Source organism: Fukomys damarensis, unplaced genomic scaffold (genome assembly GCF_012274545.1).
Source record: "Fukomys damarensis isolate Sample0158 unplaced genomic scaffold, DMR_v1.0_HiC HiC_scaffold_24, whole genome shotgun sequence".
Classification (NCBI taxonomy): domain Eukaryota; kingdom Metazoa; phylum Chordata; class Mammalia; order Rodentia; family Bathyergidae; genus Fukomys; species Fukomys damarensis.
Window position 1 is genome coordinate 44,823,925 of NW_022900936.1, and position 18,022 is coordinate 44,841,946.

The 18,022-nt window shown below is 33.2% G+C and overlaps 1 protein-coding gene across 2 annotated transcripts in view; it reads left to right on the plus strand.

Annotated features, from left to right (window-relative positions):
• The window catches only part of Tbc1d23 (TBC1 domain family member 23), a 59,389-nt gene that overhangs the window by 35,126 nt on the left and 6,241 nt on the right, over nucleotides 1-18,022 (plus strand). The window contains exons 10-16 of one of the 2 annotated variants that reach the window (XM_010639632.3): nucleotides 824-916; nucleotides 3,903-4,073; nucleotides 7,193-7,235; nucleotides 8,938-9,047; nucleotides 11,963-12,102; nucleotides 13,867-13,911; nucleotides 17,170-17,258. In XM_010639632.3, coding sequence (XP_010637934.1) covers nucleotides 824-916; nucleotides 3,903-4,073; nucleotides 7,193-7,235; nucleotides 8,938-9,047; nucleotides 11,963-12,102; nucleotides 13,867-13,911; nucleotides 17,170-17,258 — 691 coding nt within the window. The remainder of the gene's footprint in view (nucleotides 1-823; nucleotides 917-3,902; nucleotides 4,074-7,192; nucleotides 7,236-8,937; nucleotides 9,048-11,962; nucleotides 12,103-13,866; nucleotides 13,912-17,169; nucleotides 17,259-18,022) is intronic. The other variant, XM_010639633.3, reaches the window with a different exon arrangement.

Consider the following 18,022-nt stretch of genomic DNA (forward strand, 5'->3'; position numbering starts at 1 on the left):
CTAGCAAAGACCAATTACAAAAAATATACCATACTAGTATGACCATCATGAAAATCTCATGTGTCATTTTGACCAATGATTTTTTTTCAGTGTATGTATTTATTATTTGTTCTGTCATAGTTAGCTTTGGGTGTTTGTATTTGGAAGGTTGGGTTATTTCCAAAGTTGAGGAGGGGAAAGGAGAAGATATGGGGTGATGGGTGATAGGCCTTTTACAATAGCTTTCAGTTGGATTTCTTATTATATTTGTACTGGTTGTTCAGAATTTTCAAAATACAAGCACCTCTCATTTATTTCTTATTAGGACTAATATTAAAAAGAAATTGTATAATCCAAGTTTAAGAGACCCATATAAACTTCTTTGGTTCAAATTGTCTTTGTAACCACACCCCAGGGACATACAGTTTATATAAATTGGTTCATTGATACGTTTGTGGACTTGCTGTAAAAATAGCAGTGTGTCTAGAGTTGTGTTTATAATTATAGTGTTTACATGATACACACTGAAAAGTTGTTAGATTCTAATATAATTAGATTTATAGTGCAAACTGGCATTCTCTTGCTACATATTTTGAGACTTCCAAGTCAAGAACAACATATAAAAAACATGTTAACTGTTTAAAAATTAATAAAAATATTTGGCACATTGAGGTTATTTTCGTGTATTTACAGAAGTTTGATCCTCCTAATTCTATGAGGTATCCATTTTTCTAATAGAGTTGTTCTCTTTAGCTATTGTTTGGTTAAGCAGTAGTTATTACTATTACACTGTGGAATGGGAAGCTCGTGGCAAATTCCAGTGTGTTGAATGTTTCCCTTTTAGGAAGGAGTCCGGTTCTTTGTGGTGGATTGCCGTCCTGCAGAACAGTATAATGCTGGGCATTTATCAACTGCTTTCCACTTAGATTCAGATCTGGTTAGTATAAATCTTCACTGAATATTTTGCAAATATAAAACTAATTTTTTTTCTTTAGCTCACAAATAAATATACATGTTCAAGATGTTTTCTTTTTTTTTTTCCAGCTTTAATTGAGTTTATTGGTACATTTTAGGGATACAGTACAGTTACATTCATTGTTGGGATCTTGTACCTCTACATAACAAGTCTTGATTCTCATTTTTTCCCCTTACCTCTGCCCTCCCTTCACCCCCTCCTCCCCTCCCCATCTACAAACACTTTATTTTCATCTTTTCATTCTCTCACATTTTTTTCTTTTCCCTTTTTACTCTTCCCCTACCCATCCCACCTTCCCTACACCTTTAGCTCCTTTCTTCCCATTTCTAAATGTCAGTAATCTTATTAGAATCTTATGCATTGTTGCAGATTATTTACACCAGGGAAACTATTTGGTATTTACACATGTGTGACTTATTTATTTCACTTAGGAGTATATCTTCAATATGTATCCATTTTCCTATGAATGAATCTATTTTCTCATTCTTTATGGCTGAGTAATATTCCATTTTATAGAAAAACCACATCTTCTTTATCCAGTTTCCAATGGATGGGCAAATGGGCTGTTTCCAAGTTTTAGCTATTACAAACTGTGCCACTATAAACATGGGTGCGCATACTTCTCTGTGATATGATTCTTTTAGTTCTTTTGGAAAGATACCCAGCAGAGGAATGGCTGGGTCAAATGGAACCTCCAGTCCAAGAAGATGTTTTCCTTTCTATGTAAAGAGAAAGTCTTTGCCCCATAAGACATATTGCTCTTGGGTTTCCTTTTTACCCAGGACATCTTTCTGGCATCATAGAGGGTAAATGACAACTGGTAACTATGGCTTACTTTGCCATTATATGTCAGTAAATTCTGAACTTAATATGAGCTACCTGCTAGGGCAGTTAGTATAGTGGCTTGTACCTAGTAAACAATCTGTAAATATCATCTCTTGTTATAATTGGGTAAGACTTTTAAAAACTTTACCTTAAGTTGTTTTTATAATCAAGAGTATTTACATATACAACAAGCTCATATTTAAAATAAGAGTACTGTGTGGATATAAGTGCTCAGTTCTTAAAATTACTATCCTAGGATCATTTCAGTTGAAGGAAAAAAGTAATTAAATTTTGTCAGAGATGACTAGAATGGAGACTGACATCATTTAAGCAAGGGGTCATTAGAGCTTCAGGAATGGGGAAAACAGAAGTGAGGTACCAACCTCCATTGCTGAATATGTAGTTCACTCTTCCCAATTTGTCTGACAATGCTGATGCTGAGGCTAAAAAGATGTGCAGAGGGTCTAGGTGGTGTTGAGAGGAAACTAAAGTAGAACTTGGGGAGTTTTGCACATTATAGGTAAGAAAAGCCATTTTGCTTTTTTTATATTGTTTAGGTTTAATTTTCTTCTTGATTATTAAGTGTATTTTAAAAATTCAGTTGATTCAAAAATACATGAATTACACTTTTTTGTTTCACTGCTTACCTTTTCTCCCAGGTTCTTGGAGATCTTTCCATTTAAGTACCTTTATTTTTATTTTTAATTCTACATAGTGATCCATGATACATATGTATCATAGAATTTTGTTTGCTTAATATACATTTCACTTTTCTTATAAAATGATGCATTTAACATGTTTATACATATTTTGTGAACTTATGCAACCATTTCTCTAACATAGGTCCTTAAAAGTAGAATTGTTGGATTGAGGGATGTGACCCTTTTATTGTCCTTTAAAAAGGCTGAACTGCTTTGTACTTCACAGTTGTGAATGTAAATGACTGTTATATCATCAGGATTATTCGACATTGTTGGTCTCCCTCTGTTTTTTTTTCTTTTTTCTTTTTTCTTTTTTCTTTTTATATTACCAAAATGAGAAGTAGAAAATACTGGTGATTACTAATGAAACTGGATGTGACCCTTTTATTGTCCTTTAAAAAGGCTGAACTGCTTTGTACTTCACAGTTGTGAATGTAAATGACTGTTATCTCATCAGGATTATTCGACATTGTTGGTCTCCCTCTGTTTTTTTTTCTTTTTTCTTTTTTCTTTTTTCTTTTTATATTACCAAAATGAGAAGTAGAAAATACTGGTGATTACTAATGAAACTGAGCAACTTTTTTTTTTTTTTTAACAAATTGGTCTTTTATATGATATGTCCATTTTTTTCTGTTGGATTTTCACTATACTTTTTAAGTAGCCCCACTATAGCAATTTTTAAAATCTTGTCATAGTTATTGCATAATTGTTCCTTTGAGAGTAAGAAATGAATTTTTCATCTTGTGGCTCTAATAGCTAAAGTAATGTTAAGTACAAGTATGCTCTAAGGCATTCTTGCCCATAAGTTGAAAGTGAAAAATAGAAAATTTAGACACTACTCTGTTTGTTTTTAGTCATGGAACCTTCCACTTTGTGATGAACAGTTTTTTCCTATTATACTTAAGGACACTTAGCTAGTTATTTGTTATATAAGGAAGCAAGCAAACAGCTGAGCATAGTTGGCTCATGCCTATCCCAGTTGTTTAGGAGGCTGAGGTGGGAGGATCACAGCCTGATCTATTAAGCAACCTTTAGTAAGACCCTATCTTAAAATAAAAAGTGAAAAAAGGGCTGAGGATATATATAGCTCAGTGCAAGGTCATGGATTCAGTCCTTAGTACCACACAAACACACACGCATAAATATACACCCAAAAAACAAAACAAATGCAAAAATATGTTAGTAGAGCAGTATTTTTTTGCATAATTAAACTTTTCTGTGAATTTTCTAGTTTTATGTTAATGTATTACAGGTATATTTATGCACATTTCTTTATCCCTGGGATTTTATTTATAGAAATGTTTCCCTTTGTTTTTGTGTGGTGGTTCTTTAAATGTTGGGTCTTTTCTGGAAATATTTCAGGTTTTACAAATGTATATGAAACGCAGACTTATCATTTTTAATTTTTTAAAATAATCTAGATGCTCCAGAATCCATCTGAGTTTGCACAATCAGTAAAATCCTTGCTGGAAGCACAAAAGCAGTCCATTGAATCTGGCTCCATAGCTGGTGGGGAGCATCTCTGTTTTATGGGTAGTGGCAGGGAGGAAGAAGACATGTACATGAACATGGTCCTGGCACACTTTTTACAGGTATGCTGACATTGATTATTTCATTTTACTTGACTATTGCTTTCAAATTGAAGATATTTGTAGAGTTTTTTACTTTTACCTACACTATTAGATTTATCAATATTTTTCTTTCCAGCTCCTTGGTTTTTTTGTCTTGCCAGGAAAAGCTGTCTTTTTCTGTAGATTTTTCTTGGATGCTTATATGGTGTGGTTTTTATATTTTAAATTTTAAACCATGTAAAATTTATTTTTGTTTAAGAAGGTAAAAAATATTTTTAAAATATTGTTTTCCAGATAGCAAAGTAATTGTGCTGTGAGTTTGAAATACCATGTTTTTAATAGTGAATTGAATTTTTCCATGCATCACGATCTATTTCTGGATTATTCTGTTGTATTGATCTTTATGCTTATTCATGCTGTAGTACTTTTTATAGTAGCTATATAATTCATTTTAGTATTTTCATTTTTAATTTGAATAAATATACATTTATATTTATTCATGACATTTAGCCATCTAAGACATAAGTTTTTAGTGTTGGAATATTGTTTTCAGCACAAATAATTTATACTAGAGATATTATTCAAGTTCTCCTTTTGCTTTCCTTCACAACCTCAGTCAGTAATGACTTTCTTTATAGAAAATAGTTATTATTAAGTATTTTTTTGGCAGTTTATACATTAAGGTTTTTAGTTTGTATGATTTTAAACTATGGAATCAGAAAGATCATAGGCTTGTTGTTAAACAATCCACTTAGTTTGAGTTCATTTCTGTTTATGTTTTACTGCGCATTTGGTTTAAGAAACTTACTCTAAAGGCAAAGTTCTTAAAAGGTAGAATCAAAGCCAAGTGTGGTGTGACATGTTTTTAATCTCAGGTACTCAAGAAGACCACAGTTTGAAGCCAGCCTGGGCAACTTAGGGAGATTTTGTCTCACCATAAAAAGGGATGGGACTATATAACTCAGAACTAGAATGCTTCCCTACCATGCTTGTAGGACCTAAGTTCAATTCCCAGGACTGCAACACAAAATACAAAAACAAACAAAAAGACAAAATCAGAGAAGGAAGAGGTATTTGGAGGAGGGATTATTATCAATAATTTTAGGGTCAGGGATTTAGCACAGTGGTTCTGCTCCCTGCCTCACAAGTTTGCCTCACAAACTCAGGTTCCGAGTTTGATCTCCAGTACAAAAAAAATAAGACTTTTAAACCTTCTTAAGGGAAAGAGTTTAGAAATTTATACAGAATAACAAAAATAGGGTCCTAAATTTGTGTGTGTGTGTTTGTGTGTGTGTGTGTGCACATGCGCTTTGCTGTTTTGAGATAGGGTCTTGCAATGTAGTTCAGGCTGGCCTTGAACTCTCTATGTAGCCCAGGCTTGACTCAAGCTGAACCTCATGCCTCAGCCTTTCAAGTGCTGGGATTATGAATGTGTGCTGCCTACTATACCCAACCCAAACTCATTTTACTTATAAATTTAACTAGCCTATTTTTAAAATGCTTTAGTATAAACTATATATTGTATGGGCTGTTACAAAGGTTTGGGATGGGGCTGGGTATTTATCTCAGTGGTTTCGCTGCCTGCCTTGCAAGCACAAGGGCCTGAGTTCGATCCCTGGTACCAAGAAAAAAACAAAGGTTTGGGATATGGGATATTATAAATATTATTCAGATTATTTGTGGTATTTTAGAAATTTTTGTCGTGAAAAGTTAAAAGAAATTGAAAAGTGAGCATTGAATACCACAAATTCTTTATAACATAATCATATACTTTTTTGTAAAAAAAAAAAAATCTAGGGCTGGGGATTTAGCTCAGTGGTTCTGCCCCTGCCTTGAAAGTGTGAGGACTAAAGTTCAATCCCCAATACCAAAAAAATAATAATAATGAAAAATTTAAAAATCTAGCCTCATGTTTAAATTTCCTTGATTTTCCTAGGGTCAAAACAAAGCACTGCATTTAATTGATTTTTCTTTAAATATCTTTTATGGGTTTCTAATTTTTTCCTTGCATATATTTGTTGAAAATGATCCAGTTAATAATTCTTCATAGTTTCCCACATTCTGATTTTGATTACATTCACAGGGTATCATTTATCAAGTTCGGTCCCTTGTCTCCTATAAGCTGCTTGTTAGATCTAAAGATTTGGTTACATTGCCTTTTTAGGGAAGAGAGGGTCTTGGGGTGTGTCTTTTCTCATTACTGACTCAAAATACCCAACACTCAAAGTTAAATCAACACTCAAATTTATATCACTGTAGAGGTTTCAGTTCATAGTCAGCTGGCTCAAGGCAGGGTTGCATGGCACAGGGGCATCACAGAGGAGAAACAGTTCATGGTGAACAGAAGGCAGGATGACAGCAAAACAGAAGGCAGTGAAGTATGAAGTACCAAGCGGCAAGTGGCAAGTGGTAACCCTCTTTCCCTTATATCTTATCCAGGCTACCCACTCTGAGGGCACGTAGCACTCATACTCAGGGTGAGGCAGCCTTAATCCCAGTGTATGCTTGATCCCAGCATCACACACCCTAGATTGAGCCACCTCTGAAAAGCCCCACCTATGACCACATCTGGACATTTAGATATAAGCCTGCAACAGGGTGTTTGCTTCAGGTATATTCTCATTTCTTTCTCTCCTCCCCCTTTCTCTGGGTTTATCATTACTTAGATCCTTCAAGATGGTAGTATTCTATTACTTCTTTTTCATAATTAGCTATATTTCTTTTTACATTACCTTTTTATAAAGGTTACAAAATATTTTTTAAATTTGATACTCTTTAAATTTAGTTTGACTCTTGCACTGTTGGGACCATGATTCAAGTAAAATTATAGTCCTTTTTACTAGTCATGAAATCGTTCCCTTCTTCCTGCCTAAGCAACACCTCACCTTACAACACACAGGGTAAATATGTGTGTGTGTGTGGGGAGGGAGGGAGAGAGAGAAGAAGGGAGGGAGAGAGAGAGAGAGAGAGACAGAGACATGTCTATGACAAAGTCTAAAATGTTAAGGAAAAAAAAGTACAAAATTTTAATATATGACTGTGTATTGCATGTGTCAGTGTTTTAGAATTACCAGTAGTTTTAATTAAATTTTAATTAAATTTAAATTTTTTGAAATAATTAAAATTTTTTCTCATTACAGAAAAACAAAGAATATGTGAGTATTGCCAGTGGAGGATTTATGGGTAAGGTTTTATTAATTTCTTTGCCTGTACTCTTTAATATATTGTTCAGCATGGCTTATTTGGAGTAACCAAATTAGTTCAGTAGACTTTCTCTTCAGTCATTCAGTATTTTCAAAAAGATAAGGTCTGCAGGACATATAGATAGCAAACACAATAGGCAATTGAAATGAGTGACTGTTTGGTGAAAGACTAAACTGATGTGTTCAGTTAGCTTGTATTTCCCAAAAGCTTTTTAAAAGTTTTCTTTCATTTTTACTTTTCTGTGGTGGTAAGGATTGAACCCGAGGCCCTCACCACATACTGTGCAGTCACTCTACTGCTGAACTATATCTCCAGCCCCTCCAGGAAACATTTTTATAAAAATAATGAAAATTTACCTATATTATTTGCCCTTATGGAGAAGAAAGATTTGACAGGATTGGTAAACAAGAATTTGAAGGAACTTTTCACGGTATATCCTTTGTGCTCTTTAGATATATTATTATTTTACTTTTAAACTATTTAAAGATTTTAGCTGGTGTAAACAAGTATTGTCTATATGGGAGAAAACAAATAAGCTGACTTTTCAAATCTGCAGACTAATATCTGGTAATCCAAGATAGTAAAATAATCGGCAAGTTTTGACAAATATTTGAGAATTTATGAAGGATTAAATCAGTATAAGATTAGCAAAGAGACTACCTGGACATTAGGAAAAAGCTTTCTAATGTATGGAATTATAAATGCTGAGATAAAGAAATCAAATCAGTATATGTTGAAAATAATAGAATCTTGAGTTTAAAATATAGGAGTCTTAGCAGAAGTTAACTTCCTACATAATGTAATTTATGTTGCAAGTCAAGTTTTGGTAAGTTAGGAATTTTTACTCTTGGTCTTTGTTGATGCCAGCAAAGATTATGAGTATCACTTATGTATCATAGCCTGATAACAAACTACATTTGAGGCTCATACCCAGAGTTATCTACAAAAGAGATTTTTTTTTTTTTTTTTTGGTACCAGGGATTGAACTCAGGTCCTTGTGCTTGCAAGGCAGGCCACCGAACCGCTGAGCTAAACCCTCAGCACCAAAAGAGATTATTTTTAATTAATGAGTGGTATTAAACAAGTGTTGACCTTTTGCCCAGTGTTATTTATTACTAATTCTGTTAACATGATATAGAATTTGACAATTAAGCATATAATTCTCAAAAATGTCTGAAAAGCATTGATGGTATGTTCTAGATTTTTGAAACTTTTTAAAACATGAAATTTTTGCATTTACCAAGAAATGGTGAATTTCTTCATTTACCAAGGTCTTCCCATAACTGTTAATAATGACTGCTTTTTTATTATGGGAAAAATTGATTGATAGGTGCTCATGGTATAACAAAGAATCCATAAGTTTTCTCTTATTCCTTGCTATCATAAAAATGTTGCAGATATTATCTGTTAGTACTTGAAAAATTACCTTCCAAAAAGAAAAATAGAGAACCTGTACAGTTGTTAGTCTCAGGGTTAGTTTAAAAAAAAAAAGAAAAAAGTTACCTCTGTACAGAAGGCTGTAGAAGAAAGGAGAAGTTCTTTGCCTTGTATAGGGTACAGAAATACTTTATATTGTTGAATCTTTTTAATTCAAGTGTTATACATTTATTGTGCTTTTTTGGTAATGAATCTTTCTACAAGGGCTCATCGTTCAGGTTTGGTTTTACTTGTTTATCTTAAGCACTGCAGCAGCACCTAGCAGACATTAACGTGGATGGACCAGAAAATGGATATGGCCATTGGATTGCTAGTACTTCAGGCTCAAGGAGCAGTATCAATTCTTCTATTGATGTGAGTGTATTTGTATAATATGTCCCCAGAGTTGGATCATTTCCCAGAAAAGATAATTAGCTACTAAATCCCCTCCATAAGAGAAGTGGTGTCAAAATATTTCACACACAGTGAAGATTCACATTATTGTGATGTTAATGAATCAATGAAGGCAGTGTGCACTTCTGACTTTGTTGAAACTTGAATGAGCTGATTCCAGGAATCTACCAATTAGTTTGGACTAAGGGAATATTGGGACTCAGCTCCTGTTCACATCTCCTGAACATTGTGTTTGTACTTCTGCTCACCCCAAACTTACATGATTAGGACTTTGGTCTAAATTCACCCAAGAATAGTTCAGGCAAAGGAAGATAGCAAACAGTTGTCAATCCTGTTATATTTGATTTTTAGTTATTCAGATGTACTTAACTGCAGGGCTTTGCTATAGTGGATAAATTCATTTTTCTTCTTTGGAAATATGTGAGTAATAAGTCTTTCATAGTTTCATAATATTTCTTGTAGTTCAGTTGTTTGTAATTGAATATTTTTCTTCATGAATAATGGTTATCTACCTAATGTTTATGTTTTAAACTGTAGTACAGGCTCATGGTTACTAATTTGGGCTTATCCCCTGCTATTCCTAGGTGCAGGTTTCATCATTGTAACTTCTTTGTGATCTCCAGCAACATCTTTCAGCTGTACTTTCTTCACTTGTGCAATAGAGTTGATAATAGTAGAACCTTCCTCAAAAGGAAGATTGAGAATTAAATATGCAAGGAAACATGTAGTACTTTCCACTGAATAATTAATACTAGTTATTATAAAATTTTACTCACTAGACAATATTGACGTTTGTCTTTAACCATAGAAGTCAAAGCAGATTATTGATAAAACATTATCAACAGATAAGACTTCTCTGAAAATTTTATCTCATGATATCTTTGTATGAAAAATTAAGTAGTGTTCCATTGTATGGATGTGATACAGTTTTTTTGGTATTTTGTTGCTCAGTGTATAGCTTTCAGTCTTTTTCCATTACACACTACTACATGTTATTTTTATAGTGATACATTTGCATACAACATGACTATTTAGTCCTAGAGGTAGAATAACTTGTTTAAAAGATTTCTTATTAGAATCTTTACTATTGTGCATTATTATCAAATAGCTCTCCAAAAAACATTATTCTAATTTGTATTTTTCAACCACAGCCTTTGGAGTGTTGAAGTTTTTGCCTTCAAATTTGAAAAACACTGATTGAGGCTATCATAGAAACTGTTGTAAAGATTTGTTCCATTTGAAAGTACCAAAGAATTTCCATGGTCACTTTAATTTGGTGTTGAATTTAGTATGGAGTTAGAGGTACAGTTTTTAATGTAGTTAATGACATATTTCTCCTAAAAATAAAGGTAATATATATTCAATGTGGCATCATATATCAGTATTCTAAAAAAGTAATATATGTTCATTGTAGCATCATATGTCAATAAGAAAATACAAATAAAACAAAATCACCTCTAACTACCAGAGATAATAATTGCCTTTCATATTTAGGAATATTTGCATAAAATCTTTTATTGTATGTGTATTTTAGTATTTTATTTTTAAAGTAGAGATCACAATTTATAGTAGTTTTTATTTTCTTTTTTACTGAACAGAGAGCATTTTCTGGCATTTTAAGATGTTTTTAAAAACTGTTTTACAGGGCCGGGGATTTGGCTCAGTGGTTCCGCCGCCTGCCTTGCAGGCACAAGGACCTGAGTTCTATCCCTAGTACCAAAAAAAAACCAAAAAACTGTTTTACAGGCCAGGTGTGGTGGCACATGCCTGTAATCCCAGCACTCGGGAGACTGAGGCAGGAGGATCGCTGTGAGTTCGAGACCAGCCTGGGCTACATAGTGAGTTCCAGGTCAGTCTCAACTACATAGTGAGACCCTGTCCCAAAAAACCAAAAAAAAAAAAAAAAACTGTTTTACTGACTCTTTAGGGACTTCCTGATTATTTCCTTTCCATAAGTTCTGAAGAGGAACTAGTAGACAAAATATTTGACACATATCACCATTTTGAGTTCTGGGGTATATGTGAGCCATCTTGTGAAGCAATATAAGAATTATACTCACACCCATTAAGTACATCAGGATAACTCTTCTTCCGAAATTAAAGGCGTAAGTTGGAACATTTTGAAAAGTAAAAATATACAAGTACTAGAGCTGGGGATTTAGCTCAGTGGTTCCACCGCCTGCCTTGCAAGTGTAAGGTCCCAAGTTTGATCCCTGGTTTCCAAAAATTAAAAAAAAAAATACAAGGACTAAATGTTTAAAAATTCAAGTGTATAAATAGTAGTTTGATTATGCTTTTGCTTATTTTTGTAGACTGAGTTCAGAAAGATCAATTACTTTATTTCTTAGTGAATACAAAAGGTAATTTCAGACTATACATATGTACACATATAGGTACAGACATACCTTAGTTTTTCTACCGTACATTTTTAAAATAGCTTCACCTAGTGAATTAGTCCGCCATAAAAAAATAACTACAGATCAGGTGGTCTAAACAACAGAAATTTATTTTCTTAAGTTATAGAAGCTAAAAGTTTGAGATCAAGGTGATGACATGTTTGGTTTATCCTGAGTCTTCTCTCCTTGGCTTACAGGTGGCCACTTCTCATGTCCTCACATGGCCTTTACTCTGCACCTATACCTATACTCTCCCTCTTAGGAGAGTTGGATTAGAGCCCATTCTGACCTGATTTATATAATTGCTTCTTTAAAGGCCTTGTCTGCAAATATAATCCCATTCTAAGATGTACTAGGAATTAAGATTTAATATGAATTTGTTGGGGATGTGACTCAGTCTATAACATGGGGATAAACGTTGGCAGTAGTGTGTCTGCAAATTATTTGAAGAGCAGTTACATCTATATTCTTATTTTTCAGGGTGAATCTCCTAATGGTTCAAATGATAGAGGAATGAAATCACTGGTAAATAAAATGACTGTGGCTTTGAAGACAAAATCCGTTAATGTCAGAGAAAAAGTTATCAGTTTTATTGAGAATACATCAACTCCCGTGGACCGGTGAGTTTTCTTCAATTTTATTTATCATTAGTAATGCATATTAATTGTGCATATCACTGAGTTTCACTGTTACATTCCATTTATGCACGTATTGTACTTTGATGAGTAAATAAAACTAATTACAGTAAGTAAATGTTAGTTGAAAGTGTAGAAAAGCATCATAAAACACTTTTCTGCTAGAAAGTTTCATAGTTTTTATGATACTTATTGGGATATACTTTATTGCTATAAAATTTGGTTATCAAGATTCCTCGCCTTTTGTACTGCTTACAATGATTTATAAATAATGAATCTGCCCCTTCATTTAAAAGCAAATAGTTGTCAGCTTTGCGTGGTGCTATAGTAATCCCAGCTACTAAGGAGGCTGAGGCAGGAGAATCATAGGTTTGAGTCCAGCCCAGACAATTTAGTAAAATGTTATCTCAAAATGAAATTAGAAAGAAATGTCGGAGCATAGCTCAGTAGTAGAGTACTTACCTAATATGCACAAGGCCTTGGGTTCCATCCCTGCATTCCTAAAAAAAAAAAAAAAAAAAAAAAAAAAAAAAAATCCTTAAATGTCTCAATATGTATTATATTTTGTGATGCCTGCTTCAGAAATATCAAAGGAATGAGGAGTCATCTACCAAATTTAGTGATCTGATAGAACCTCTTTCTCTGTCCCAGCAATTTAAAACCTGGCTGTTTGGTCATGCTAAATATGGCATGGTAGGGTCTACTTCTTAAGTTTAGATCTTCATAGAATTTTTTTTTTTACAAATATGAGCAAATTCCATTTCCCTTGTGAATTATAAACCAGAGATACAGTGAATAATTGATAAACAAGTCTGAGAATTCTCTGTTCTATACTGATTCAGGTTTTTATTTGTTTGTTTTGTTTTGTTTTTTGGTCCTGGGGATCAAACTCGCAGTGGTATCCCTGTACCTACTACTTCTATTTTTTCATCTGTTAGTTTAATTGATCTTTGTTGTCCCTAGTGTTCAAATTTAACCTTACATTTGTAACACAGAAGTTGTTTCTCAGTAAGCCTGATCTTGGAAATGTATTATACTATTTGATTTCATTTTCATGTCTGTCTTGTAGTATTTTGGGATAGTTGAAATATTGAATTTAAGAACTGAATGTTAGGAATTTGTTCTTTATCCTTTTTGTTTTTTTTTGTTTTTTTTAGTATAGTACATATATTCCTACAAATGTTCATGTTTTCTCATTCAATAAATAACGAGGTAATGGAAGCTGGGTGTGGCGGTGCATGCTGTAATCCCAGCACTGGGGAGGCTGAGGCAGGACTATCTCTACAAGTCCAAGGCCAACCTGAACTACAGAGTGAGATCTTGTCTCAAAACAACTTAAAAAAAAACAAAAGAAAATAATGTGTTATTGTCATTAATCCAAAAAATTGTACCTTATCTAAAATAGTTTACTAATAATTATTAAAGCATTTTTCTCAAGCCTGAAATTTTTTTTTGGCTCAGTAATATCTACTCTCAAAAGCCTCTTTAGTGCTTCTAAATTACAATATTATTACTGCTACATTTTGTGCCATGGACATTTAAAATTTTATTTTAAAATAGACTATGATAATTGTGAGTTCTTTGAAGATGTTGTCTTTATTAAAACACTTAAAACTGGCTTTTCTTAATTTTTCTTTGTACTTGAGATGATTGAAATATTTTCTTGTATAATCTGGGTTAGAAAACTGATTATACTGTTGTATTTATTTATAATCATTTTGTTCTGTCCTCTACCTTGATTTACTATAGAATGTCTTTCAATCTTCCCTGGCCAGACAGATCATGTACAGAGCGGTAAGCCAATGAGTAGAGCAGCTTTATGAAATCATCCTTTCCTTTAGCATTCCTCATGCTATCTATAAATGCCTTGTGCTATCTTGGCTAAAATTTCATGCAGCTATTTCAAGAGCTAGTTGAACTTTTCTCATTCTCCTTGCAGGAATGTGTCATGGTGATGAATCTGTTTTTGTTTCGTTTTCATTTTAATTTTTTTCTTGCATGTTTCTATCGCTCATTCCTAAGATATAAATCAAACTCCTCCTTCCCAGTTAAGAACTTTATAAGCCCTGAAGTTTTTATTCTGAGACAGGGAAGGTGAAACTAAAAGTATGTATGAAGTCAAGAGTTGGCAGGGTTTTAGCTTTGGAGATAATTTACTACAGTGCTGTCTCTTCCATTATCAGTTATTAATTTGCCTTATTATAGTGGCAAAAAATGAACAATTCACAGTTAAAAAAATTTTTTTTTGCCAGTGACTAAATCCAAGAGGCTTTATACATGCTAAGTATCTACTCTACCACAGAGCTAGCTGTACCTCTAACCTCAAAATTTTAAATGTTTTTACATTATATACATTTACATTTTCAGGTATTTCAATTTTTATTTATTGTTTTTGTTCCTACACCTTGCTAATTATAAGGCATCTATTATTTCAAAGGAAATTGCTTTTTAAAATTTTAATCTATTTGTGAATCATCTATTTTCTTCTGTTAAAGGGCTACTGAGATAGTCTAATTTTATTTAACTCCCAAATTTTCTCCTAGATTCTTAATTTTTTAACTTATCTTCTGTCATTCACATGCAGATATATTTATTTTTAAAACATAAATTAATTAACAGAATAAATTGAATTTCTGAGCTCAGTAAATTAAGTAAAAGCCTATCCAATTCTATAGGTGTTTGTTATTATTTTGGCAAAAAAAATTCTAAGTTCACTGATTTTTAGAAATAGTCCAACCAAATCTCAGCATTAAAAAAAAAAAAAAAACCAAAACATTGAGTTTCATTAAGTCTGACTAAATGCTAAGTAATTTGCATAATTTTGTTGGTTGTGAAAGCATAAACTATTTTGTGAGCAAAATAAAAGAACAAGAAGAAACTCAGCATTTTCTGTTAAAGGAGAATTAAATAAGTGAAATCAATAAGAAGCAATACTTTCTGGTATGGTTTTCAGGCATTTACTGTAAGCTTAATCTTTATTATTTCTTTATTACTTTTTCATGTTCTAGCAATTCATTCTTTTTTTTTTTCGGTATTGGAAATCGAACTCAGGACCTTGCGCTTGGGAGGCAGGTGATGAGTTTATTCGTAAATAAGAAAGAACCTATAATTTAATCTCATGGAAATTTATAATCTAGGCACTAAAGCATTTCTAGATAAAGCTGTTACTTTTTCCTTTTGATGGAAAGCTGAGTTTGAAAGTTGTTTGAACTATGCCTTCCTGTCATCAAACTCTGCCTTTGTTCCTCTCTTTTCCATTATTGTACAAAACACCTCAAATAATCAATTTAAGGAGAGGAAAAGTTTATTTTTGCTCACTGTTTTGGAGAATTCAGCTCATATGTTTTGGCAGGGAGCTATCATGGTGGGGAGAGCATAGAGGAGCAAAACTGTTCACCTCCGCTCTCCATGGTGGACCATGCGTGAAATCCTAGCTACTCAGAAGCCTGAGGCAGGAGGACCACAAGTTCTACCCTAGCCTGGGCAATTTAGCAAGACCCTGTCTCAATATTTTAAAAAGGTTGGAAATGTAGCTCAGTGGTAGAGTGCTTCCTTAGTATGCACAACGCCCTAGGTATTAGTAGTGTGTGCACATTTGCTTGCACACAACATCCACACACTCATTTCTGCAACTACACATACATAGATTAATCCCCAAAAACCTGTTCATTTAATGGCTGAGATGAATGAGAGAAAGAAAGGGTGGGGTCCCAAGGGCACACCTCCAGTGACCAAACATCTCCCAGTAGGCTCCACTTCTACGTCCCTATAGCACAAAGCTGGGGAATGATGCTCACAGATTTGAACGAAGAAGACATTTTCTAATGAGCATAGTTCAGTAGTTTAAAAGAAAATTCTGATTGAGATAACATAAAATTATATGGCTTCCGATTTAATCAACTTTATATATTACCTGACCTAACTTTTAATTCCAAAAAAGTAAATGTTATGTGCTAAGCTCTCATTAGATTTTTTAAAATATCATTTTAGAAGAACTAAAGACTCAATTCTGTTTCAACTTAATTAGGTGATAATAAAACTTTCATTGATTGTATATATTAAAATTATTCAGTATATAATTTGAAATGTGTCTTCTGGGAAAACTGAATTCTTAAAAAATATGTAACTTGATTTTGTTGCATATTGGAATATCTTTTGAAAATAGAAGATTCTGTCTTCATATGTAACAAAGAAAAAAAAAACAACAGTCTTCCTTTAATATTGGCTAATCTTAACTGGATATTATCCTACAAATAAACAATTCTTTTCCCCTAAAAAAGGTATAGTATTTTGTTCAAATGTTTTAATTTTACCTTTTGATTTTGGATTACCTAAAAAGTAATCAGGTGTTAATTTTTACATTAAAGAGAGGTCAAACTTCCTGCAGAACTAAAAAGTTTTGAATTGTATGCCATTTATGTTTCTGCCATTTGAAAAAAATGGCCGATTCATTTTCATGGTTTATATATATACAGCAGGATTTTTGTCTTGGTTTTGATTAAAACAAAAGTATTAGTAATAAAATGGGAAGAAAATTTCTAAGACACTTGGATGTATAAGAGATGCTTGAACACTCTTGCAGGAATTTGAATATTTAATACCATAATCTGTTTTGTCTAGTAAATGTGTGTGTATATCACTTGCTATGTACTAAGCATTGTTCTAAGAGCTTTTTGAAATAATGAACTGATTTAATTCTCACAATAACCCTGAAGAATAGATATTATTAGCACCATTTTACAGGTGAGGAACAGAAGCACAAAGAGATTATGTAACTTCCTTAAAGTCAAAACAGATCTTAAGCATTGGTTTTAAGTGGATTATTGAAATTATTTAAAATTAAAATTTGCTGATTCAAGAGCATTTAGCCTATTAGGTCACTTTTGAAAGATATAATTTATCTTCTGTCAATTTTCTTAACATAGCGATCTGAAAGCTGGGGGTGAATACCTAGGTAGCAAAGAATATTTACGTTTGTTTGAATATCCAGTGATGCTTGGGGGAAACTTTTGGTAACTCCTTAAATGATTCCTTAAAATTCTTTGAATGTAGGCATGTGAGCAGCAGTGACAGAGTGGGCAAGCCTTACCGTGGTGTAAAGCCGGTGTTCAGCATTGGGGATGAAGAAGAATATGACACAGGTGTGGTAATATGCTTATCTACAGGCTGTTTCCTCAGTCCTCAGGAGTGACTAGAGAGATCATCCCAGCAAAAGCATACAACTTCTTAAAAGACAAAACAATGAACTTCAGTGGAGTGAATTGGAGAATTTGTAGGTTGTTACTAAAATTTCAGTTTTGTCAGGCACACGTCTGTAATCCTAGCACTTGGGAGGCTGAGGCAGGGTGATCGCCATGAGTTCGAGGCCAGACTGGCTACATAGTTCAGTGTAATTAAGCCTGAATTGAACTATATAGGGAGACCCTGTCTCAAAAAACTTCAGCTTTAAACATCTTAAGTTGTGCTTACTAGAAATCCAAAAGTAGGCTTTGACTATAAGAATCTTCAGCTGAGGCGAGATCTCTGCTGATGATAATGTGAGTTTTATCAGTATAGAAGTCATATTTAAATCTATAGGTTTGAATTTAAATTCCTTTAATTGCCCACTGTGAGATTGAGAGTTGTGGGACTGGAGTTCTGAGAAACATCTGAAAAGAGCCATTTGAAACTGGAGGCAGTATCCGTAAGGACCACAAGGTGGTGATATTGTGGCAGGGAAATTTTTTTTTGTGTAGTTATTTTTCTTTATATCAAAAAAAATTATTTTTGTTTATAATTCCATCACACATTGTCCTGGTTAATAATAATTAAAGACTTCTCAATTTAATCTTGTGTTCAGGATTACATATTCCCTCTTAGTAATAATAGTTGCATATTTTCCTTTCAGCCTATATATCATTCTTTT